This window comes from Ambystoma mexicanum, chromosome 2p, assembly GCF_040938575.1.
Source record: "Ambystoma mexicanum isolate Mex_15411 chromosome 2p, UKY_AmexF1_1, whole genome shotgun sequence".
NCBI lineage: Eukaryota > Metazoa > Chordata > Amphibia > Caudata > Ambystomatidae > Ambystoma > Ambystoma mexicanum.
The window spans coordinates 1,258,486,031-1,258,513,320 of record NC_090923.1 but is presented as its reverse complement, the minus strand read 5'-3'; the positions used below and the strand labels follow the sequence as shown (position 1 = coordinate 1,258,513,320).

At 44.6% G+C, this 27,290-nt stretch overlaps 1 protein-coding gene across 2 annotated transcripts in view; it reads right to left on the bottom strand.

The window, feature by feature from the left end:
* LOC138567407 (lipopolysaccharide-induced tumor necrosis factor-alpha factor homolog) overlaps window positions 1-27,290 on the bottom strand; it is a 227,460-nt gene that overhangs the window by 39,605 nt on the left and 160,565 nt on the right. For both annotated transcript variants that reach the window (XM_069645581.1, XM_069645582.1), the window contains one exon: window positions 12,897-13,116. In XM_069645581.1, the coding sequence (XP_069501682.1) occupies window positions 12,897-13,116 (220 nt within the window). The remainder of the gene's footprint in view (window positions 1-12,896; window positions 13,117-27,290) is intronic.

Below are 27,290 nucleotides of genomic sequence, written 5' to 3'. Positions count from 1 at the left end.
AACCAGGTAACCCCTGCTGGGCTCCCAGGGAAGAGGTCTGCAATATTTGTCTTTTTGAGATATTTTAGACTACAACTCCTATCAGCCCTAGCCAGCATCGATAATGATTAGGGATCATGAAAATAGTAGTCTAAGGCATCTGGTGAGCTGCAGATTGCAAAGATCTGACCAAGAACAAAAAGAGGATGATTCAAAGATGAACCTCAACCCTGGCTAGTGAAGTCTGTTCTCCATTCCAGATTTTAAGGTGCCGTAACACAAGAACATGACAATGACTTCTACAAATGTTGTGACACATGGCAAAGTAGAAAATGGGTTGGACACACAACTTCATATAAGCAGTCTTAAGTCAACACATTGTAGTCAAAGTGTTCTTGTCAGAAACTCAGTTTGCCCTGGAATTCCCCTTAAAGCAGTTTGGAAACTTTACTTAAAATGATTTCAATGTGTGTCCAAAACGACTGACACATTTATGGTTGATTGGGGGTCACAGTGGTTTTCAAAATTTCACAATATTAACTAGACCTATCAGCAATATCAATGAACAAAATAGCACAACTCTCTAGCGGGTGTGGCGTCAAGAAACAGTAAAGATCTGCCACTCTGTCACCAAATACTCTGCTACTATCCTGAAGCAGGGAATGCTGTGTAGTGGTTTGGAATGTAGTTGAGCTGAAGCCGGGACTCTGCTTGCAATCGCTGATGCTCCCAAAATATTCCTGGATGCTCTCAAGGCAGGCTGCACCAGGAATGGGGAGCACCCACACTCTGCTAGAGGCCTGCAGACGTCAGCAAACAAGGAAGCATCTGCAGGCGGTGATGCAGTGGGACTGGTCGAGCAGTGTCAGTCGAGTGTTGTGTCCTTAAGAAGGGCATTGAAACTTCCAGAGCAACAGTTCCATGGTTGCATGCAACGGGAGCGACCCCGGTGACATTCTCTGCTAGAACTTCTGGTGTGCTCCTTGTCAGAGAGCGCTGGCGGAGGGGGCGGCGCTGGGGCTTCCAGAGGTGTGTGGTGCCCAGCAGTGAGCCAAAGAGAGTGAGGAGCGGCACATGGTAACTGAGGGCTGGCTGCACTCCACGAGGGTTGCATAGTGGGATCGCTCTCCTGGGCAGATTGGAGCATCGGCACACAGAGAGGCGCCAGAGCGATTGGAGGCATTCAGCACATAGCTTCAGAGCTGTGTACGATGATGAGCTCCCTGGCTGCCTCGCTGGGGAGGGTTGGCTAGGTCCTTGTCACCTGTAGCAAGGAGCGATGTTCTGCCATTGTTCGGGCTTGCACGTTGGTCACAGTGTGGGCGCCCAGAAGAGCACCAGTCATATTGCAAAGTCAGCTAGCAGGAGACATAGCATCAAGGAATCCAGCCGAGTGAAATAAACCCCCGCTAATCACAGCAGATCAAAGTTTCCTCTCGGATGCCCAGGAAGAAGACTACAAAAACATCTGTGGTAATGGCACACAAGTACACAATACGGCAGAGTTTTGCAGCTGGGGGCGTAGCACAATCACCAGATATGGAGAGAACAGCTGGGGACAATAACAGAAATAAGCAAGCGGCGATGACCACAGACAGCATACCCAACAGCGATCTTAAACAGTTGATCATTGAAGGCAATAACAATATTTCGGAGCAACTTGACATGCTCACACAAAGCGTCACACTGATCTGCTATGAGTTGGACAAGCTAAGAGAGATAGCAACCGAAATGGAGCAATGAGTGTCAGGAATGGAGGATTTGCTTGTGAGCACTATGAAGGACGTGACAGATGTAAAGAGCAAATACGCTGAACTCAAAAGTAAGGTTGTCGACCTGGAAGATTGCGGGTTCCGAAGTAATAAACTCCTGCTAAGGCTGGCGGAGGACACTCAAAAGGGCAGATTACAAACATTCCTAGAGGTGTTCCTACCTACTCTGCTGCCTGAAGTAGAGGAGCTGTGTGGTTTGACCTTAGACAGGGCACATGGGATGCTACCGCAACAACCAATTCCCAGAGCACTGTTGAGGGCCATTATCATGAAATGCTTCAAGTATCAAGACAAGGTCAAGATATTGGCGGCAGCCAGAGAGAAATGGGATTTAGTGTATAATGGAACCAGGCTGTCGCTCTACTCATACTATGTTGTGGGGACACAGAAGCAGAGACAGGCTTACACTGGTGTTAAGAAATTGCTTTGCAAAAAAAAATCTCCAGTATGCATTGCTGTTTCCCGCACGTTTGAGAGTGGATGTGAACTGAAAGAGACATTTCTTTACAGATATTAATTTATTTTGTTTTTATTGTTTAAAGGGTGGACCTAGCTCAGCAGAAGCAAAGCTCTCCACAGAGTGTGGGTAGCTTTCACTTCGGCTGCCATCTTTTAACAGTAGCGCAGTACTGTGAGATCTGTGCATTGGTATGTGCATCCATTGGAATTAGTCCTTGGTCAGGTGTTGTTGAAAGAGCCATGTTTTGAGAGATTTGCAAAATTTGGAGAATTGTGGGTGCATTCCAAGCCAACACTGGGATCAAGGTCCAGAGATGGGTGCATGACAAGATTAGGATTGTTTACGGGTACTGTCTTTGCGGACGAGTTGTGATTCAAGCCGTTTGTTCGATATGGTGCACAAAGAATGTGTGCCACCAGATTTGTGGAGGTTAGCCGCTAGGTACACTGTTGTGCTACTAGTGATTGCTTTGTAGAAGATACATGCAGTCTTGAACAGTATCCTGGCTTGGAGTGGAAGCCAATGTAGCCTGTGTAGGATGGGGTTAGTTTGGTCAAATTGTCAGGCTCCTGTAATAAGACATGCTGCAGCATGGTGGACTGCTTTTACCTTAGCCAAGTGAGCAGCTAGGAGCCCTATCAGGAGAGCATTTCCGCCATCGATGTGCAAGACCACAATGGCCTGCGCTATGGTCTGGAAGTCCATGAAGGGTTTGATTTTTCAAAGGGTAGAGATTCTGAGCCTGCCAATTTGGGCCTTCATGAATATGTGTTTCTGGAAGGGCAGGCTGCTGTCAATGGTGAAGACTATGGATTTAGCTGTGTCTGAGTCTGAGAGTTGTAGATCAAATCCTTCTAAGCGCATATCATTGAGCCAATGTTGGAGAAGTTGTTTTTAGTGGGGGGGCTTCAGCCTTCGATTGGGATTAGTTTGAGGTTGGCATCAAAATCCAAGAGTGGATGATGGCTAGGTAATTGCAGAGACAAATTATGTCCTGTGCGCTGATTACTCTCATGTACAACTGAGTATCATCCGCGTATTGGTGAATGGCTGTATTGGGATCTTTGGGGAGAGTGCCCAAAGGCTTCATGTAAAGGTCAAAAACGATTGGTGAGAGGATGGACCCTTGGGGGACTCCGCAGGAGACCTGGAATCAGTTAGTATGCAACAAGTTCATTTGAACAGACAGCCTGATGTCTGCCTGAGAGGTACCAGGTAAATCAATTCAGGACAGTGCCAGAGAATCCAATCCTGTCAGCAAGGAGGGAGAGAAGGATGAGGTGGTCAATGGTGTTGAATGCAGCCGAGAGGTCAAGTAGGATGAGGAGGCATGAGTCACCCTTATCTATGATTTGGAGGGCATCGTCCACCATTGGATGATGGCTGTCTCAATGCTACACTTGGGGTGGAACGTTGACTTATAGTCATTTAGGAGGTGGAGTTGTTCGATTCTGGCGAGTAGTTGTGTAGCAACTACTTTTTCCAAGATTTGCCAACAAACGGGAGGTTCTTAATGGGCCGGTAGTTGGCTAGGTCATCTGGATCTAGGGTTGTTTTTTTCAAAAGAGGTTGTTTGAGACCAGTTTTGAGGGTGTCAGGGAATTATCCTTCTATGAGGGAGGCATTCACGATACTGAGGAGGGCATTGAGCGCTGGGGCCGTTAATTGTTTAATGATGGAGGTCGAAATTATATTGTCAGAGTAAGAAGTAGGTTTGAGGGAGTAAATCCTTTTTAGGAGATCAGAGGGTGGGGGCATGGCAGTGTGCATGCAGGTGATGCTAATGCTGTGACAGGTTGATTCAATGGTCTCTCAGATTTTGTCTATTTTTTTCAATAAAACATGTGTTGATTCCATTGCATTTCTCCTGAGTTGCTGGTACCTTGTGGTTGGGTGCAGGGTTGGTACAATGCTTTAATACTTGAAAGAAGGATGTGCTCCTGTTGGAGGCTGCCGCAATGGTGGTGGAGTAGTAAGCAGCTTTGGCCTCAGCAATCAGAATCCTATGGCTTGTGTGAAGAGATTTGAGGTTGGTGAGGCGTCCCGAGTTATGGTTTTTGAGCCACCATTTCTCCAGAGCTCTGATTGGGCATTTGTTGGAGACTATCTCACAGTTTACCATGGGGCAGATGGTTTGGTCTTTGGACGGCTGGATTTTAGGGGGGCATGAGTGTCCACCAGTTTCTTAGCAGAGTTGCTGAATAATTCCAGGAGCCAGAGGCATTCCCTGTGGTGGGGAACTCGGCAAAGTTTTCTTCTATCTCATTGACTGGGAAGGATTTGAATGAGCACCATTACAGACCCAAAGGATGTCTTAAGATTTGTGGAGAGACTGCCAAAACAACACTGAACAGCTCATTTGCCCCTAAGTGTAATTTGACGGCAATCAGCCGTTACGTTTGCACTGTATCGTAAATGGATTCCTGCCACCAAATGTTTTCCATTTGCACAGCGGAGTGCAAAAGTACAGGGCAAAAGGGCAGTGTACAAGTGTGTAATCCACCGTTTGCACTGCACTTTTGCACTCCACTGTGAAAAGTGAGTAAATGCTGCCTGACATCTTTGCATGCCAGGCAGAGTTTAGTTTTAATTGAAAGTGTTGCTTGCCATGCTCTCATGGCAAGCAGCGCTCACAATTACAATTAAACCCTGCCCAGCATGCTTCATTGTCAGGGAGGGTTTAATTTCAATTGTGAACACTGCCTGCCATGCAAGCATGGCAGGTAGTGTTTACAATGGATCCCCATGGACTCCGCCTGCTTTATGTTGATACATAAATCTGGCAGACCCCATAGGGCTTTCCAGCATTTGCAGCAGTATTAAAATCAATTGTCGGTGCAAATGTCGGAGCCTTTGTATGACGGAGAGGAAGGAAGGTGGCGGAAATGCAAGTTGCGTTTCATCCCTCCTGCCCGCCTTACAAATGAATGAAAATGGGGGGTAACGTTAATGGAAGTCGTACAAATCTTACACAGCTTTTATGCCTTCCATTAACGTTACACCCCAATTAAACATGAGCTCCTGAGACTGTCTCTGAGACCAAATGGGGTCAGGAAGATACCAAGAGCACAATGCTTCAAAATGTAATGAGCGACTATATTAAAGTAGTTCACAGGGATATGCATGGTTGGGTACGTTAATATTGGTGGAATGCAACACACACGTCTATTCTGGCCTGTCAGGTGACTTGAGAGGGCCAGCTTCCTTAGGCCTTTTATAATTACAATCTTATTATAAATGTTCTTTTACAAAGCGCTTAATACCAGGGACCAGTTTCTAAGCACGAGCCCAGGATTCAAACCAGTTTTGCTATGCATTGTCTGGCTTCCAAGACAAACCTTTTACCCCTGAGAAATTGTCTGGTTAACTTTTATGTTGGGAAAGGCATGTTTCTCAGCTGATGTGGAGAGAAGGGGGAGAACGGGTGCAATTAATTCCACGGTGAATATATGGCATATGGAAATGGAACCGAAACTGTAGCTGCTAAAAACGCTATGGTTTGTGTTTCATGGAATATCTGGGGTATCAACAGTGTAGCCAAAAGCAACAGGGTCATAGAATTGAGCTTACAATGCTCCGAGAAATGCATCGTTCAGGCTCGGAACCTAAAGAGCTACACAATAAGCTGAAAGGCCCATTATATTGCTCACCCTTCTCTTCAGATGCCAGAGGAGTTGCGATCTGGATGGCTCTGCAATTCAATTTCTTATTACAAAAACAGTTCTCAGACAATTCTGGCAGATTAATGGGGGTGAGAGGCCTGTATAACGGAATAAAGGTGCTCTTACTAAACACTTATGCACCAAATGTAGATGAGCCAGTGTTTTTCGAAAAGATGTCCGTGATGCTATGAGACCGGACGGGAAATGCGATTATATGGGGTGGGCAGTTTATTTGTATCCTTGACACGTGCTTGGATAGCTCCAGAAGCTCTGGTCGTCCCCTACAATAAGCAGCTAGAATTCTAATACAAGTGCTCGATAAGTTCCAATTGAGCGACATATCAAGGGATCGCTGCCGTTGTACTGCAGGATATCTGTTTTGGTCACAGATACACAATACATTCTTGTGCATTGACATGATGTGTATATGCAGTTCATATGCACACAGGGCATGTCAGGTGGAATTCTTAAGTCAATCTCTGATCACTCACGATTGAAAATTGCACTGAACATAAGGAGGAATGCCACTCTGATGTCACAATGGAGACCGCAACCCATGGCATTAAAACATGTGACCTACAGGCATATAATAAAGGAAGAGATCTATGAGTTTTTTGACCGAAACAAGGGCGCAGTGGACTCTAGTGGGGTACTATGGGAACTCTTTAAAGCAAACATGTGCTGTCACAATGTCTAAGACATGGGGATTCTGACATATGCTAAATAAAGAAATTACGTACCTAGAACGGCAGATTCGGGTACTCAGTGTTTTGCATCATTTAGACGTGACAGGGGTCGAGGAGCTGGGGAGACATGGGAAACACAGAATACCTCTCAAGAAAGGCTTAGCAATTTGGACAGCATGAATACACTAATATCATGAGTCTGGAGATAAAGCAGGCTAAAGTGGATGATGACAAAATCACGAGACAATAAGCTAATTAACCAAATTGAAATGTCTGAGGGGCACATTATTCATGACCCAATGCTAATTAATAAGACATTTAAAGATTTACTCAGGGCTATATAGTGGGTGCATTGAGTCAAGTGAGGGATATGTTCTGTGTTATCTTGAGGACATATTCTTGCCACGATTAGCCCAATCTGATTATGAGACCCTAGAGAACCCCATCACTCAGGCTGCATACAGTGCATGATTTTGAATCTCCCAAATGGCAACGCCCCGGGTCTAGATGGATTGCAGGGTGAGTTCTATGCCATGTTTGGTGAACTATTAATTTTGTATTTACATGACCTGTAAATGGAAGCCATGGAGACAGGCCGACTCGCCTACATTGAGAGAGGCATCAATAATACTGCTATTAAAACGTGGCAAATCTGAGACCAAATGTGGGTCATATAGACTGCTGTCCTTAATAAAACATAGATTTGAAAATCATCAGTAAGATATTGATTGGGAGAATCGCAAAGTTAGCACCTGGACTAGTAGCTGAAGATCAGACAGGCTTCATAGAAGGTTGGAAATCCACCATTAGTCTCCGCAGGCTGTCCTTGGTGCTGGATCGGGTGAGGGACAGGGCGAGTAATGAGAGGTATTGACTCTGTCAGATGGGAGTTTATGCAAATTGCATTTCAAAGGAATGGATTTTGGCTAGTGATTCAGAGGTGGATATTGATATTATACAATGTTCTGGTAGCCAAATTTAGGACCAATGTCATTAAATCAGGAATGTTTTTCCATAGTAGGGGCAGGTGGCAACGCTGCCCTCTGTTGCTGCTACTGTTTACGCTAGTTATAGAGCCCTTGGCAGTTAACCTAAGAATGAAATATGCCAACCGATGCATTACTTTGGATGGAAGACATCATATAATCTTCTTATATAGAGACGATATTTAATTACACATGCAGCAGCTGGTGCATAACAATGCTGATGATACTCCATGAGATTGAGCATATGGGCAGATATCGGGTCTGAGAATTAATTGGTCTAAGTCATTGGGCCTCATTACACGGAAGGCGGTGAGCCATGGCGCTATTAGCCTTGGCGGAAAGGGGATTTACCGCCCCATTCCAAGGTTGGTGGGGCGGTAAATCCCCCTTCCGCCATTGCCCTTCCCCATTCCCATTTCTGCCCCATAGGGCTCTATGGGAATGGGGAAGGCGCTAATTACGGCACCGCAATTTTGCGGTGCCGTAATTAGCTCCGAGGTCCCTTAGCGGGTTGGTTTTTAACACCTGCAAAAAGCAGGCGTTAAAGCACCAACCCGCTAAGGGACCTCGTAGTAAGGCGGTAATGGTTAACGGTCACCGTTACCATTAACGGTGGCCGTTAACCATTACCGCCTTCCGTGTAATGAGGCCCATTGTTGTATCCTCAGCCAGGAACTGAGGGTGGTTGGATCTCCAATCTACCATTAAATGTATCTACAGACTCCTTCAAATACTTGGGTGTAATGCTCAAGTATTTGAAGCAGTTTATTGTGAGCATTTAGAGAATATACTCACAAGTTCGCCAATTTTATAATTAAGTAGCCCAACCTACCCTTTCACTTATGGGAAGAATCAAACTGTACACCCTGAAACTGTCCATGGAGAAGGGCGGACTGGGTGCCTCACATTTGAAAATGTGCTGTTATGTGGCGCAGTTGTTACATTTGGTGCAGTTGTGGGGTGATGATGCACTTGATCAACCTGGTAGAATGGTACGTGGCATGAACGGTGAGCAGGAGCTCTTGAATCTGCTATGGGCAGATGCTGCAGAAGATAAGGACCTGCCTTTGCCAGTATGAATGAAGCACAATATATGGGCTGGGCTAGACCCACGAAAAAGAGCAGGTACATAGTGGCACACAAGATCCCTCCATGGGGCAAATGAATGTTTGATGGACCTATTAGTGATACCCAGAGCAGGGTATGAGGTGTGAAGGGATGCAGAACAACAGTGGACCAATATGATGAGGGAAATGCTATGGCATTCCATGACTTTTGTTGTGGGAAGTGGAATATCCCAACAAACCAGTTTTTATCATAGCCTGCAACCATGCCCACAGTTCAGAGAGTTGGGCTTTCCTAGTATAACTCCAGATGTGTATCAGACACGGTTACTCCCTAAAATTAGGGAAATACTCCCAAAAAATAAAAATAGGTAGTAAAAATACTCCCAACAAAAAGAAGGAAACAGACACCTTGGACCTTTCGACCATGCTTTCACCCAACAGCTCCATGGATATGTTTGGAGCAGTTGTGCATGTAAGACAAGAGGAGAAAACTACTATTATTAATGCCCGATTGGAAGAAGTAAACATATATACATTAATGTGCATAAGTAACTAGTTGCAAAGTGATAATTATTCAAAATAATTTCAAGTTTTCCAGTTAAAACATTTTTACTCGCTCATAAAATGCTCCCATTTGGCAATCTAGATACCTTTTTACTCCCCAAAAAATCATTTTACTCCCAAATTTAAAAAATAGAGAGTAAATTGCTCCTGCTTCAAAGTCTTTTCTGGAGCACTGGCCCTGCTGCGTGCATGACATGCAAGATGCAGCCAGCTAACTTCTTGCATGTGGTATGGAGTTATCCTCAAGTGTGGCTGCTCTTAGCAGAACCAACAGAATCAGATCTGGCACTTGACCATTTTCTCAGGGTAAAATTCCTAAAAGTAAAAATGGGAGGGTCATGAGACAATTCATTGCGCTGGGGCTTATACCAGGTTAAGCACTGATTTGTGATACATTGGAAGAAGGCTGCTCCAACAGCATTCAATAACTCGGTTGAGGTTTTGATAAGATGGTCACCAGCTGAAAGAGACTTGTGTGTACAGAAGCCATCAGGGCAGGATTGGAGAGGCTACATTCTGGGTTGGATGAGTGTTTTAATCAGCTGCAGTATCCATCCGTTTTGATGTCACGATGAAAAATTGAACTCTTCTTACGCAGTCTGGCAGTATTTGGAATAGCATACATCATCAATTGAGTACTAGACTGCACTGGTATAGCATGTATGTTCACATTATAATAATGGTGTGCCCAAGACTTTGAGGGTAAGAGCGACAACATCCCACTACCTGGGACATAGAAACCGTTATAATATATAAAGAGAATGGCGCCATACCATATCATCGGGGTGTAGAATGCTGTGTGTTCTTTTTTTGTTTTTAGATTTTGTGGCTGTAATTTAATTTTGTTAAAGGCTAGACGAAGGGGTGAAGGTCCCAAATCTTGGACTAATATACAGCAAATGGTATACTGAAATTCAAACTGTGGCCCTTGCCAATTTAATTATAAGTACCACCTCAGGGCTCTGCAGCACAGACATCCTTACCACTGAAATAGCTTCATAACTTTCACACATTCATCTCTTGGCAGATCAAAAATTCTCCTATTCCTCCTAACTAAATTTATTTGAGCAAAGGAACCTTGCAGGGAGTCTGGTACTGCCAGTTTTCCTATGTTAAATGTAGATTTAATGGAGGTGAAAGGAATCTGGTCTTTCAAATCACAGATATATGAATGCGCATGTGACCCATTTTCCATGTGAATGCTATTTTCAGAATTAGCTGAAAATGTACCCTGGCCTTTCTCACTTCCTTTTCCTTCTCTCTTCCCTTTTCCGCCCATTTGTTTTCCAGGGGCAGGGTTGCAACGATTGGCCTTAGCTGTGAATGCCGCTGCCCTTCTTTCCTACTCTCTACTCTCCTGTGCCCTCCTCCTGATTGTGGTCTGAAATGTGGCATCCGGGCATAGCCAAGAAATTCCTCTTACTTTTCATATCTCAGCGTAAACGTGTATCATTGACTCTCCATCAGAATAAGGCACTGATTGTTGGAAGCTAGCATTTCCCAATGTCCTCTTCAACATGTCACAAATTCAGGGAGAGGGTTGTGCTATTTCTTTAAACAAAAATCTTTTTATTGAGATTATATTGTATTGTATTGCCTTTGGTTATTTATATAGCGCTCTTTCCCCATTTGTATGGCCTCAATGCGCTTTGTAGTTGGAACGCCCTCGGTGACCGTAGCCAATGTGGTGGAGGTTTTTAATAGTTTTAGATTAAGAAATGCTTGTGTGCATTATCGCCGGCTTAGGGCTGAGGTGGCTGGCTAGGCTCCACTAAGCAACCCAAGGTCAGACACGTGAGTGGGCACTGTTGGTGGTATACGATAGACTGCTATTGTTCAAGATTTGATGTGCGACCAGCTATACCGAATTTTCTTTTCATTGGTAGTCGCAGAGGTTTTCTGGTACGTCAGGTGTTTCAGTGTGGACGTCTTTGTGCGCTGGTAGACGGGATGGGCATAGCCATCAGAAAAACAATATCAACAAAACAGCCAATTAAAAAAAGAACAAAAAGTGACACCTGACTCATTCCAGCGAATCTCAGCACATACATGGTTTAAAAGACACCTTGAAGTGACAAAATATATATTTGGTACTCAAAATCATCCAACGAAGTTTCTGTCGAACATATGTGCTACTATAATAATATATAAAGGGATGGTTGTGTCTCTAGTTTCTGGACCAACAGGAAAAAACTCTGTTCAAAATTCAATGTACTTAAACAATGGCTAAATGAACTCTTTGCTATTACAACATTTACTTTAATAGTTTCCTAAAAATGCAATTATGGTAAAATCATAAGATCACAGGCACTTAAATGTGACAAAATATATTACCATTCATACCTTGCCCAAGAACAAAGATACAAACAGTTATTCCTGGGTCATCACACACAGTTTAAATACAACACATTGGTATCAATCTGTGTTTCAACATAGTCCAACATTTTTCTGTCCTTATGATGTAACCTAATACTTGAAATTCTTTGGAGGTTGAGCAATAAAGAATGTTAGTGTAATCCTTATTATTCAATCGAAGTTCTGCATACTTTCTTAACTAAAACCAAAAACCAAAAACCAAAAAAGATACTGGGGGTCATTATGAGGTTGGAGGTAAGGGGTTAACTGCGCCGGTAAAGGTGCCGCTGCCGTTAACCCCTTACCACCGCATTACGAGGTCCTTTAGTGGGTCCCGCTAAGGGGCGCTGGTTTTACCAGGCGCCCTTAGTGGGAGCCGCTAAAGGGCTAGCATGCTAACGACAGGCCCGTTTTTAACGGGACTGTTGTTAGCATGGTCCCCATTCCCATTGAGCCCTATGGGAGTTCGAATGGGAATAATGATGGGTTCCCTGAATGGGGAAATACCGGGTCCTCCAAGGTTGGAATGGCCAGGTAATTCCCATTCAGGGAACCCGGACCCGGTATGCGGTAAGGGGGCAGCCATGGCGCTAATAGCGCCATGGCTACCTCCAACCTCGTAATGACCCCCACTGTCTTAGTCCAACAATTCGAAATGGTATACATCCCTCACCGATTCTTTAAAAAATGTGTGGGGCCTGCTCTTGAAGTTATATCTTACATTTCACTACTGAAGAAATCAATGCAGCCCTCTTACTAAGTTAGCGTGCACACTGCCGTTGCATGTTTCTCACTAGTGCACTACACTGTCCTTCTTTCCTAATAACAGGTTTCATGTTCCAAGTCTCTGAAAATTGCACAGAAGGGACCCTCAAACATGTGTACTTTCGCGGAGACAGCATAATTGTTATCGTTTGCACTTTGGAGTACAAAAAAAAGCAGTGAAATCCAGGAACAGCAGAGTTTCCGTCCATTGTTTGCACTGACTAATCAACATAATCATATGTCCCTCTTTCCATTGGAGAGTCATTTACACAGATACCTATTGAATCCACTAGCTTTGAGCAGCAAATAGCTAGTGTATTCCATTGGCATCCAATGCATTTGCTCGAGCAGCACATTGGTGGCTGGCAGAGATGCATTCGGATTTGAATGGCGGAGCGAATTGGAGGGTGGGGGAGAATTTGCGAATTAGAATACCTGCCCCTAATCCTCCATAAGAAATAAGAAAAAACATGGTTTCTAAAAAGCATGTGTAAGCCTTAAACAGGTTTCCTATGAACTGAGTCAAAGAAACAGAGCATGCTAGGTTTCAATGAATACAACATACACATATGTTACATGAGCATCAGCAAAGGGGCTTACCCAAGTAGAGCGAGGAGTATGCACAATAGCCATGCCATGGCACCAGAAGTATAGCTGATGCTGGTGACGATTGGCTGCTGACAGGCCGGGCATGTGGTTCGCATTGGTGTTTCTCGGCTCATGTTCCCTATCATCACTGCAGGGCCGCCAGGGTTCTGGTAGCCACGTTGTGGGGGTGATGCTTGACCACTGTTTTGTGCTGTAGGTGGCACATTGATCACTGTGTAAACCAAGGAAAGATAAAAATGAGTTCTATAAATGTAAGAAAGAATACTTTGAACAAGGTATTTTACTAATCAACCAGGAAATTACACATCTTTATATAAAATAACTCAAAATACATTCTAACACGAAATGCTATGACCAACCAACTGGAGAGGAGATGCCTGGCCTGCAAAGGAAGCCAATGTAGTTTGGTAGGACGGGAATGATTCGGTCAATTGCTGAATAAGTCATGCAGCAACATGGTGGACAGTGGCATATTTAGGCTTTCTGCTGCCGTAGGCCCAAATAAGTGCATGCGCCCCCCAACTTTACTCCACCTCTCCAAGACTTTGCACCTTCACCAGATTTCGCCCCTTCAACAAACTCTGTCCACATTGTCCAAACGATGTCCCTTTGCCCCCATTTCAGATCCATAACATAAGGACGTTTTTAAAGTTGCAGGCATTGGAAGGTTATTGCTTCGTCTCTATTAATTCAAGCCTGTCATCTTCTATGCTATGTTTATTTGAAGAGTGTTTTCAGATCGCTGCTGCCCAGGATTTGGAGAAAGCAGTGTGTTCCACAGTTGAGTGCGCTAGAGGTCCTTGTTATGGATATTTGTCTACTTTCAGTTAAGTCTGCAAACCACCTTTTAGAGGAAGCAATATGAACATTTGCTGTCTGCCATCTGGAAACACATGAGAGAAGGTTGGAAGGAGACATTTTGGTTTCAATGCTAATATCTGGTTTCTCTCACAAATTGCCTGCTGCCTCTCTATGAGAAGCACCTAGACTGGTCTGTAATATTAACGCAACACAACTACATTTCTCCATTCGGTCTTGTCAAATGGTAAAGTTTACATATGAACTATATGCATGTGGAAAAGGCACATCTTATCAAATGTTAAATAAATAGAGCTCACCCCCTTCTCATTGTTACAGCTCTGGTGTTAGCAGGAGGCAACATGGAAATAAGGCAAGTTACCTGCTGCAGCCGATGTACCACCAATCCCTTTGGCTGGAATGCCATTAAAATATGGCAAAAGCACAAGGGAACATTGTAAACACTGCCTGAGCATACATTCCTCAGTAGAGTAAAGACAGTTGGAGAAGGTTCTTGGAATCTTTGGCCGTTCATTCTCACAGTGAAGTAATGGATAAGAGCGACCCTGAACATTCATGCGTAGGTAGCAACATCATTCCTCGTAGCTGCACAATGCAGGCACCTTTTTATAACAAATGAAGTAGTACATACTGTTTACATCATTGCTGTGTGTGCAATTGTTCAAAATAGGCAACACTCTAAGAGTAATATCGATTAATGGATCTGCCGTTCCAGCACCATTTAACCTTTATGGGTGTGGTTTAGGTGATGGGTCTTGCAAGCTTGCATGTAAGGTAATTTAAAATGTTTTGTTAACTGTGTAGAGTTGGTTGGGCTGTACAATACATAGGTAAATTTTGAGATGTGTGGGTATAGATATAGATGTTGTGCTGTTGTTTTCACAGTATAAGTCCTGCCTTGTATTTAAAATATAATTAATGTAAAGATTACTTATATACATCACAGTTATGCATTGTTGACATACTTTGCAGTTAGTTCTCCTGGTAGTACTGAGCGTGCAGCAGAATGTCGTCGAAGAAACATGATAAACCCAGCATGAATGCCATTAGCTTGCTTAGCACTGAGCAGCTTCTGTAAATATGGCTGAATGCATCTTTACGGGACACCTTTACATCTGTAACACAGTGTGTGCCTTTGGCACACAGTTTTTGTTCTCACCCCTATGGCTCTGGGTATCTTTTCACAGGTTTAATTATGCACTTGTGCATTCAGATTTACTCTTCACCATTTTAACTTCTGTATGGTATGATCTATTTCATGCTTGTACCTTTTGGGCGTCAAAAGACCTCTGAAATGTGGGTCTGGGGAGGGAAATTAGTGCTTGCTTCTGAACATCAGTTTAGTGCCACCTATGGAACTCAGTGCTTGACTTAAGCATAGGCATGTGTTTAATATTATAAAATGATGCATCATTATTAACCTTTACTTTTCTGAAGGGGAAAACCCTCGCTTTTGCAAAGATTTAAAAACAATGATGTCATGTATTTGAATATAAAAGTGATTGCTTAACACAGTGTATGTGCGTATTGATTAGAAAGAACTCCAAAGATAATGTGTAGTGGCACCAATAAAACCAATGAGGTTTTGGCTGGTTTGCATATTAAAGAACATTTTGGGACGATAAGAATGACCAAAGAACTTTATATCTGTCATATATGTCTGTGAGAGTTGTATGACTGAATCACTAAATACCTAAAGCATGCTGGGTTTGGTACGCATTTCTTTCTTTTTTAAACAAGTCACCCGAACAATGACGCTTTTTCAAATATCAAGCATATATACATATACATATGCATCTGCATATATTGGCCATCACAGACTTTATCTGTCAGAGTGGAATGACTTCTAACAGCTAAAAATGATTTGCAGTGTTGTGGGTCAGCTAGACTCAGAGAAACTAAATTGGTGTTATATTTATGAATAGACAACCAGTAAAATGAAAATAAACTGCATTAAAATGCTGCTCCTGTGGCAATCTGCTGGCTTAGTCGTTCTTGTTGTAAATAAGTATATGGACTGGTGGACATCTTTTAGGGGAGCAAAGTGAGTAGCTGTGATCCCCAACAGGAAGGCATTTCCGCCATCGATGTGTAAGACCACAAGGAACTGCACTGTGGACCAAAAGTCCTGCGGCGGGATGAAATGTTATATTTTGCGAAGGCTTGAGATCTCTCTTCAAATTGACCCTTAAAATAAACTGACTTCAAAGAGAAACAATTGTAGTTTTATTTTCTTTCTTGTCATCCTTCACGGGTTTTTTAGGTGCTTTCTTTGTCGAAAGCTACTCCTAGGCCAGAGAGACTTGCTTAATGATAATACCACAGATTGGGGCTCATTCTGAGCCGGGCGGTCCAGTAAAAATGTGCTGGTATCAAAGAATACTGGCACTTTACCGGACCGTCCGACTATGGGAGTGCCTGTGGGGCACCTGGGTTACCTTCAGCTAAATGCTGGAGGTAAGCCAGGTGCCTAACCGGCCAAAAAAATCCATGATATCACCACTGGCTTTGCCGGTGGTGGTAACAACGGCAAATCCCCTCATGGAGTCCTACGGGACTCCATGAATGGGGATCAACAGCGCTCCACTGGCACCTGTAATCCGGTGGCAATGTCGCCGGACCGGGTGCCGGAAACGGTATCCACATTTGGCGGTACCCTGTCGGCTCTACCAGCAGGGTCGGAATGAGACCCATTACTGCTGATTCATGGAATTCGTACGCCGAAAAACACCCGCAAATCCCTGTTTAACTAATGGGCACACATATTCCATGAATCAGCCCCAAAATCTTTTAATAAAATGGAATAATTGGAGAATCACAATTAGTGTACAATTGTGAGTGGCCACAGTATTTGTAAAGCTTCCCAATTCCATGCTTAAAAAAACATCAAGACATATTCTTTCTTGAAATTCTGGGACTTGCAATTTTGTTTTTTCCAATTAAAATGTAGGACCTCGAATCCAGGAATTGTGAGGAAAAAAAGAGGACTGGGTGACTTTCTCACACAAATAAGGGGGAACGCTGGAGAATTCTACATTGGGAGCACAATCCCACTACTATTATTTTTTACCTTTAACAGTTCCACTACTTTGCATAACCACGTTCACCATTTCAGAACTGTTCTTTTTAAAGTAAAAGCATACCTCTTCATTTTGCTATCACATGGCAGTTACAGCCAAACTGACATCTGTTTCACATTGGATGGACTCAAGCTGGCTTCATCTTAATTATCAGAAAATGGAGACAGTCCTACTAACTCTTAGAAATTATCTCTCCAAACACCACATCTCCCTGTGATGTTGGAATAACGTGCCAAGTTGTTGTCTCAAATTAAATACTTAGATGATATGCTGATAAAGGTCCAGGTCATTTCCATGGGATTTACCTCTTCATGCCACTGGACAAGTGTGCAATTATATCAGCAATGGCATTGACTAGTCACTTGGAATACTTTATTTTGTTCTATTTTATTTAATTTCTTAAAGAGCGGACCAGCTCAAGAGCAGTGGAGCACTTTACAGAGTGTGGGTAACCAGCGTTTGGGCTGGCATCTTTTAACAGTAGCGCAGTACTGAGAGTTTGGCTTTGTGCGTCAGTATGTGCATCCATTTGGATTAGTCCTTGATCAGTGTTGTTGAAAAAGCCATGCTGTGAGAGATTTTAAAATATTTAGAATTGTGGGGCATTCCAAGCAAATAGTGTGATGGAGTTCCAGAGGGTGGGTGCGTGACAAGCAAAGTATTGTTTGCAGGTCCTCTCTTTGTGGAGGAGTTGGGATTCAAGCTGGTTGGTCGATTTGCTGCACAAAAAGCGTATTCCACCAGATAAGTGGAGTTTAGCCACCATGCAAACTGGAGTGCTACTTGTGACTGCTTTGTAGTTGATACATGCATTCTTGAACAGTATCCTTGCCTGGCGAGGAAGCCAATGTAGTTTGGTAGGATGGGAGGAATTCGGTCAAACTGCTGCATACCGGTAATAAGACATGCAACAGGTTGGTGGACACCTTTTATGGGAGCAAAGTGAGTAGCTGGGTGACCCGTCAACAGCGCATTTCTGCCATCGATGTGTGCGAGACCACAAGGGCATGCACATTGTTCCAAAAGTCCTGCGGCGGGATGAAAGGTTTCATTTTGCAAAGGAATGGAGATTTGGGCCTTCTTGGCTATGTATTTCTAGAAGGATAGATTGCTGTCAAAGCTGAAGCCTAAGGATTTTGATGAATCTGAGAGTTGTGGATCAAATCCTTCTTGGAGTATATCATTGAGCCATTGTTGGGCAAGCTGTTGTTAAGTGGGGGACTGATGAGGATGAATTCAGTCTTGGATGGGTTAAGGTTCAGTCTTGGATGGGTTTAGACATCAAGACCTGGATGATAGCTAGATAATTGCTGAGATGATTAATGTCCTGGGGGCTTATTACTCTCATGTACAACTGAGTAACGCCACATTTTGGTGGATCTCTACATTGGGATCTTTGAGGAGTGTGCCCAGAGGCTCCATGTAAAGGTTCAAAAGGATTGGTGAGAAGATGGTGCCTTTGGGGACTCTACAGGAGACTGGGAGTTGGTTAGAAGGCAACACGTTCATCTGGACAGCCTGGTGTCTGCCCTAGAGATCTAAGGTAAACCATTTCAGGACAGTGCCAGCGAATCCCATTTTGTCAGCATGGAGGGAGAGGAGGATGCGGTGGTCAACAGTGTAGAAGGCAGCAAAGAGGTCAAGGAGGATGGGGAGGCATGACTCGCCCTCATCCATGATTTGGAGGGCACCATCCACCACCTGGATGGTGGCTACCTCAATGCTATGCTCTGATTGACATTTAGGAGGGGAAGTTGTTCTGTCGAGTAGTTGTGTAGCGACTACTTTTTCCATGATTTTGAAAATAAACTGGAGGTTCATAATGGGCCAGTAGTTGGTCATGTCCTCTGGGTCTAGGTTTTTTTTCCTCACAAGTGGCTGTAAGAGAGCAGTCTTGAGGATGTCCGAGAATGACTGTTCTGCAAGGGTAACATTAATGATGCTAAGGAGCGTGTTGAGTGCCAGGCCCATCAATAGTTTAATGATGGAGGCCGCGATGATATGGTCAGAGTAGAAAGTAGATTTGAGGGAGACAGTCAATTTTAGGAGGTCTTCATGAGAGAGAGAATTCACTCCAGAAGGGCGGGTGAATGCTGGGATGCAGGGTGCTAGTTCCTTGGTAGGTTTATTCAATGATCTCTCAGATTGTGTCTAATTATTTGATTAAAAAGTTGTTGATTCTGTTCTGTTTTTCCTGAATTGCTGATACCTCAGTGTCAGGTCAGGTTTTGGTACAATGCTTTATTAGGTCAAACAGGCTTTGCTCCTGTTAGAGGCTGACACGTAAACTGATTTGGGCTTGGTAATCAGAATGCTACGGGTGCTGCAGAGAGATTTGAGGTTGGTGAGATCTCCAGCTTTATGTTTTGTGTGCTACCATTTCTCTGGGGCTTTGATTGAGCGTTTGTTGGAGGGGAGTTCAGGGGTGGACCAAGGGGTGGATGATTTGGTCTTATAGTGGCAGTGTTTTAGGGGGGCATGAGTTTCCACTAATTTCAAAGCAGAGTTGTTGAATAATTCTAGAAGTTTTTGAATAATTCTAGGAGGACCAAGGTATTCCTTGTGGTAGGGAAGTCTGCAAAGTTTGCTTCAAGCTCATTGACAAGAAGGTTTTGAATGAGTGGCGCGGAGTGAGGGGGCATTTAGCCTGAACTTTGTGGGCAGCAGTAGAATGGGTGGAAACATTGTTAGACCAGTTCAGTGGGATAGGGTCTGTACAGGTGATAAGGGGGGATGATGTAAAGTTCAAGTCTAATGTGTTGCCTTTGCTTTGTGTGAGGGCGAGCATAATTTGCGTACGGTCCATGTATTCAGTCAGTGCAAAAAGCATGCTCAAATGTGGTTGTCAACTTTAAACTTGGGGACGTTAAAATCTATGAGAAAGACATTATAAGTGTTTGATCATTTGGCATAGGAGAGTAAATTGGAGATGTCAATGATGAAAGAGTCACTCCTTTGATCTCGTTTTTTATAAGAGGTGAAAGGTGATGGATTCCTTGTGAGATAAAGGGAACTGGAAGATGGAAGATTATGGAGCACGGCTAATCGCTCCTGTGAATGACTGCCACACTGCCTTCTGCACTTCCTGTGCATGTTGGATCTTTAGCCTCCAAGTAGAAAGACATTGAAAACATGGGGGGAGGATGTTGTTAAACTGTGTTTCAGTGATGAACAGCGCTTCAAGGTACAAGATGAGGTCAGCGATTTCTGAGCATGAGCAACTGTTGAACGAGCATTGATCAGAATGTGACTGCATGTGTGTGTGGTCTGTGGGGGTTGGATGGGGACAAGAGTGATATTGATGAGGTTTGCTTGGGTCGATTGCCAGCACTTGGACATTCGAACCCTAGCGAGGGTGGGGATAGGCTGTGGAGGGAGGAGACTCGTGGTGATGTCTTTTGGCGAGTAGCAGCAACTATTTTGTAAGTGAAATGCCGGATAGCGGGTCTTGCCCTTGGCCCTATCAGGCCTAAACAGGCACAAACAGATGAGGTCCTTGTCTTAATCCATCCTTTTCTGAGGACACCGGCGATGAGGATGCCTAAGGAGGATTGCTGAAATAGTGGTGGGTGGAGAAACTAAATGGTATGGCTTGGTCACATGACCAACAGCCACCTTAATGTTGTCTGCCTGGAGCTTGCTGGAGTCCTTAAGTAGCAACCTGGAAGGCACGGAACCTGCTGGTGGGTGGAGCAGCTGAGTGGCAGCCTACTCAATGCTGTCTGGCTGGAACTGGCCTAAAGTCCTTAAGTGGCTGCTTGAAAGGTGCAAAAACTGGTGGGTGGCAAAGCATCTGAGTGGCAGGCCTGGTCACGTGGCCAGAAGTCTACCCAATGCTGTCTGCCAGGAGCTGGCCTATAATGTTTAGGTAGCTGTCTGGAAGGTGCAAAAACGTGCGGTGGGCAGAGTAGCTGAGTGGCAGGGCCTGGTCAGGTGACCAGCAGCCTGCTTAATGCTGAGTGGTGCATCTGTGCGTTTTTTTAAAAATTCGATCTTTGGCTGTGTGAACCTGTTATATCTGTGCACCTTGTATCTCTTGATACTTTATTTCTTTCTGGATTGCATCCATACCTTTTTGGCTACTTCCACTAGCCCACTTGATTAGATTAGCTAGAACTGTGTTGTGGAGCCACTCTTCTTTCATTCCTAAACTATCCTTTTGCAGCTACTATGGCTCTTTCCATCTTTCCTATTTTATCTAACTGCTGCACTATCTCCTATCCCCCTTCTCTCACGAAGTCCGGTACGAAAAAGCACAAAAAGACATCTTAAGTGCAAACCCTGGACTTCCCATCGCAGACATCTACGTCAGTGCTTCCTCCAGAGAGGTTTTTACTGATACCCTCTTCTCTGTCCCCTCTCCAGATCTATGGACCCCCCATCTCATCTCCACTTCTGCATCCTCTACCATTAATGGTGGTGCAAGTGGGAAGATCTGTTGGCCGGCTTCTCATCCTTGCGTTGCTTTGTTGATGATCTATCACACAGGCACTATCCTGGTTTGACGTCCACAACCCGACCTCCTTCTCTATGACCACAAACAACCTTCTCTCATTAACTTCCTTCCTTCTCCTGCATCTCCCCCTACCACCTTCTCTCTCCCTCCTCTAACTGTTGTACCATGCCCCTGTACACCACCTCAGAAAACTTTCAAAGGCAGAGACCTCCTCTATCTGGCAACTCTCAATGCCTGCTCAGCCAACAAACACTCCGCTTACATCTGCCTCCTTCTTGAAGACATTGACCTTGACATTCTCGCTCTTACAGAGACATGTTCAATGCTAGCTCAGTCACTGTTTTTGACTCCCTCCTCCCTGATGGTTTAAAAATCATCTCCAAACCTCAGTCTCACCACACTGGTGGGGCGGGGGGTTTCCCTTAATCTTCCCTGAGTGGGTTCCTGCTTCCATCTTACCCACCCAGCTCTACTCTTCCTTTGACGGCCTGGTTTACAAGTTGGTTTTCTCTTCCATCTACATCCTGACCATTGATACCATCTACCGGCCTCCAGGTGCCACCACCCTGTTCCTCTTGTAATGGGATGATTTCTGCTCTTCCTTACTTTCATCCACCTCCAACCTCCTCCTCCTCCTAGGTGATTTCAACATCCAACTGGACTCCCCTGGCTCGGCATCCACTCTCTTCACTGACCTTTGCACCTCTCTTTCCCTCTCCATTCTCCCTTCTGGGCCAACCCACTCAGCTGTGGACCCCTCATACACTCTGACCTCTTTCTCTCCACTCCACTAGTCACCCCTCTCTCCTGGTCAGACCATTGTCTCCTCTCCTTCCACCTAGGGGTCCCTCTGACCTCCCCCCAAAATGCTCTGCCATCCTCGTTCACTAACAGCCGCCCGATGAAACAAGTGTCAGATGCTGCCTTCGCTTCCACCTTCATTCCCCTCACCCCCTACCTCTGATACTACCTCTCATTCTCCTTTCAGCAACCTCCACCTTTCCATCACCAATACTCTTGACATTCTTGCCCCAGTCATGAGGATCTGCCTGAAATCTGCCCCTAAGCATAACACCTGGTACGACTCTGAACTTGCAACCCTGAAACGAAAGTGCAGGGCGGCAGAAAGGAAGTGGCAAACTTCATGCCCTCCAACTGCACCAAGAAAAGAGCCCACATTCAGGCACAGGTCTCCAGTGCATCCAACAACATAGCTGAACTTTTCAAGATCTGCAGGGAACTAGCCAACCCGTCTTCAGTCTCCTCCTCCCCTTCTCCTTCCCAGGCCCTCTTCAACGCATTGGCCACACACTTTGCCACCAAAACTCAGGGCATCCTGAACACCCTTGCTAGCCTACCTCCAATCCCTTCCCTCACCCCCTTGCCTCCTGTGTCCCCTCACCATCCTCCTTCCTCCTTCTCCTCCTTCTCCCCTGTCACACCTGAAGAAGTTACCAGAGTTGTCCGCTCAATGAAGGTCTCTTCTAAACAGGTTTCACCTTGCTCATCCAGAACCATAAAGGATAACATTGGCTCCCTTGCCCTAGCACTTGCTGATTTCTGCAATCACTCTTTTGACACTGGATCTTTCCCCTCCTCCCTTAAGCACTCCCTTGTGCGCCCACTCCTGAAAAACCTTCAGCAGGCCCTACCTGCCCTGCCAAATACTGCCCTATTTCCATCACTCCCTTCCTGGGAAAGATGTTGGAGAAGTTGGCATTACCCCAAATCAACTCACACCGAACTTGTTGATGGTCTCCACGACCATCAATCTCGATTCTGAGCATCCAGAGGCATGGAAACTGCTTTTTTGACTACCCGTGAAGAACTGCGCGCATCTCTGGTCTCCAACACCCCTGCTGTCCGCATCCTTCTCGATATCTCCTCTGCCTTTGACACAGTCAACCATTCCATCCTCATACAAAGGCTCTACAAGTCCCTTGCTATCTCGGAACGGGTGCTGGACTGGCTGACATCCTTCCTTACTGACCGTTCTTCCCAAGTCATCTTGGGCACCTTCTTCTTCTCCTTTCCTACTTCCTTCTCCACCTGTGGTGTTCCACAGGGTTCCATCCTCTCCCCTTGGGTCTTTAATATCTACCTTGCTCTGCTTGCATGCCTCAACTCCTCTTTCTCCTACAGCTTCCAGTTTTACACAGGCGACACACAGTTCTTTTTCAAACTTCCTGCTGAACCTCTTGCACCCTCCATCATCCCTGACTGCCTATCTGCCACCCAGTCCCGGTGCACCTTCAACAATCTCTGCCTAAACGCCACTAAAACTGAGATGCTTCACATTGGGACCCCTGTTCCCTCCTTCTTCCCTTCACTCTAGCCTTCCTCCTTGGGCTCTCCCCCTACTCCTTCTTCTGAAGCCAGAAACCTTAGAGTAATTTTCTACTCCTCTCTCTCCTTCCTCCTTCACACTCAGGACATTGCCAAGAAGTCCCCCTTTCAGCTCTTCCTTCTCAAAGGAATTCTCCCTTTTCTCACTTTCCCTCAGAGGCTCAATGTTACACAAGCCTTGGTTCTCTCTAGGCGTGTCCATTGCAAAAGCCTCCTCAAGAATCTACTTTCTTCCACTTTGCGACCCCTCCAGCTAATCCAGAATAGGGCAGCAAGACTTATCTTTGGCCTAAAGCCCAGGGACTGCAACTCACCGGCCTTAAAAAGTGTTCATTGGCTCCCAGTTGTTGCATGGATTAAACTCTAATCCCTCTGCATCATCCACAAGGCTGCCTCGGCCCGGGGACCACACTATCTTCAACTTCATCTCACTAAATACTCTTCGCTAGACCACTTCGTTCCTCTGGCACCAGCTCTTTATGTGTAAAGCGCTTTGATAAACAGAGGGTAGGTGGTTGATCACTTTCCACAGCTGGCTACCTCCTATAGAACAGCCTCCCCCTGCCTCTGCACCTTGAGCAGGACTTTCTTAAATTCCAGAGCTCTTCAATACCTTCCTCCTCACCCCCTCCTTCCTTCTTCTGTTCTCTGCTAATCCCACAGTTGCTGTGATTGGTCTCCGAGATTGACGCTTACTCCTAACGTTGCACCAGGCCATGTAACACTGAACAACCCAAGCACTTCATCTCTGCTCACTCATGAGTCCGAACTCCCCAGATCTTACGCCCTCTGTCCTTTTCCTTACTCCACTTGCACATTCTGAATACTCCCAAGACATAGAAGGTTTGTTCCTTCCTCATTTTCCCTCCACTGCTAGCATTAATTATTGTGTTTTGTAATGTATTTCACTTCCTTGTTCCCTCCCCTCGCCCCGTGGGTGCTTTGAAACGGTATTTTACTTGCTGTATAAGCGACAAACAAGCAAACAATAAATAAATAATAAATAAATACATAAATGCTGTCTGCCTGTAATGCACTCATGTAGAATAATTCAGGACCACAGACTATTCAACCCTCTGACTCTTTCAGACCAGAGCATTTAAATGATTTTCAGTCTTGGAATCCAGGCTTTGCAATAAATTACCAAATTCTAATAATGACAGCACCCTTATGTCTAGTGATAGACCCTTGTTGAAGAAGCTGCTGTTTAGGTAGATTTTAAATATGGGTTCCCACAGAGTTAAAGTCAAAGAGTAGAGAATATTGATTTCATAAAGGCCATTTATAAGTGTTCAAACTGGAAATTAATAAAAAACAATACTATGTACCTCACTGTGCGTCTTCCACCCACTTGGCTGTCAACCTGGCCCATCCATTTCCCCATGTAACAGGTTTTGCAATTTGCTTGCACCCAAATACACCGTATCCAGCCAAGACATAGTTCCACTACTTATTTTCCCATGCTTAGACCACTGTAGAAGGCATGTTCCTGCACTTAAAGATACTAGATGACGATCATCCATGATCTTGATCACAAGGGTTCAAACAAATGAGCTGTTTAGGATCCCCAAATTCCAGCAGTGTGGGTTTTCTGCAAGCTCCCCTGACGGTGGAGGAAATCATATGATGGCCATGGTTATAATCTAGGGTGTCAAGATCCATGGTGTTGGGTTCACTTGCTACATCAGCAAGAAAAAGATGAGAACAATGATTCAAGGTTACCCTTAGAAGTGGGGGGCTGTAAGATAGTAATATGGGAGGAATTACACTCCAGGGAATAGATTGTCCACTCTAGGATTGTCTGTAACTGAAATAGCTGTTATATGATAAATGATAGCATTAAAGGACACTAGAGCCAGCCCAAAGGACTTCCCAATACAGTGATAAGAACTGCAGCGAAATTTTGGGGCAAACTCCTGCTCTCACTATATACTAAAGTTTGTGAGGAGGGCCAGATTCCTAATTCCAGGTGTAGGTCTATTCTAGTGCCAATCGATAAAAGTGGAGAAAGATCTAAGCCAGAAAATGTTAGCCTACTGGCAATGCTGGATACCACAGGAAAGAGGTTTGCTTCATTGCTGTTGGAAAGGCTCGAAGCTTGGGTTGCCTCAAATAGCATACTGGGGAATTTCCAAATTGGCTTCAGAGCGGGCTTGCGCACCGCCCAGTGCAGATGGCTACTGGACATGCTAATAAAAACTGCAAACACGACGGGGCAGCCCAACTTGCATTTGGCCATGATTGATTTCAAAGCCGCCTTTGATACGGTAAAAAGGGATAGAGTCTGGGCTAAATTGGAAGCTTTGGGCTGCCCCGGCAACTTATTGGCAGTGATACAAGGTTTGCATGAAAATACCTCTGTATAGGGGAAATTGGACAGCAATGGAGAGGTGACGTCGCCCATCGAAACCGTCCGGGGACTGAAACAAGGTTGTGCTCTCGCACCATTGCTGTTCAACATTTACATTGCAGATGTGGCGAGTAAGTTGCCCGAGCTAATACTTGCCCCCAAAAATATTGGGGGTTAAGGTTGATTGTCTCTTCTACACTGATGACTTAGTCCTTTGTGACCATACCTTCCCTGGACTAAAAAGAGCTTTATTGGTCCTATATAATTTTGACTGTAATCATGATCTAGTGCTCAATTTCAGCAAGACTAAGGTCATGCACTTTTCTTATAGGCAGATGACGGCCCATAGCATGTTTATCGAAGGTCATCTCATTGAACGTGTGCGATCCTTTAAATATCTAGGCCTGGACATTACCTATAACTACAGCTACCAAAATATTATTGACTCCAAAAAACGGAAGGCTATGAATCTGACCAATATGATATAGAGGTGTGTTAAGGCAGCCTCTGGGTACAGCTACTGGGGGATTCTGGCCTTGTATAAACAGAGTGTTTGCTGTATGATATTAGATGGATTGTAGTCTATAAGCATGGTCGATTTTGGTTGGCTGAACATCCTTGAGGGGAAATTTTGGTGGAACGTTTTGGGCCTAGGGCCGAATGTGACCATTGAACTTATACAGTTGCAACTGGGCCTGACATCATTATCTACTATGGCACGCAAAAGAAAGCCCCTGCTATATTTGAAATCCATGAAGGCCCCTATTTGCCCCTTTCTGCAATTGTTGGGAAGCGACCTAGAACCACCATACAACCAAAACATGTCTAAAGTGGTAGCAAAAATATTTGAGGCGATTGGGTGGCATCCTAATTCAGAGGACAGCCTTGTTAAGCTGAAAGCCGAAATGACTCCTAAAATAGATGAATGGGACTGAATCTCAAACATCACTCACTTATCTAGTTTGTTTGTTTGTTTGTTTATTTATTTATATAGCGCTCTTGACCCGGGGGTATATATGCGCTTTGAACATCAGGTTACAGGTAAAAGACAATAGTACAGTATTGATAGGGCATAGATAATAGTATTCACACAATATACATAAAATTGGACATTCGGAGTGCATACATATGTGGTAGGACAGTTATTTGTTGGTTAACCAGGAAATGACCTTGGTTCTGAAAGGTTGGAAAGTAGGTGTGGATTTAATATCCAGTGGGATGGAATTCCAGAGTTGTGATGCCAAGGTTGGGAAGCTGGATCCTCCGGCTCTTTTGAGGGAGTATTTGGGAACTGTTAGTTGTAATGAGTTGGACGATCTGGTGGTTCTAGTGTT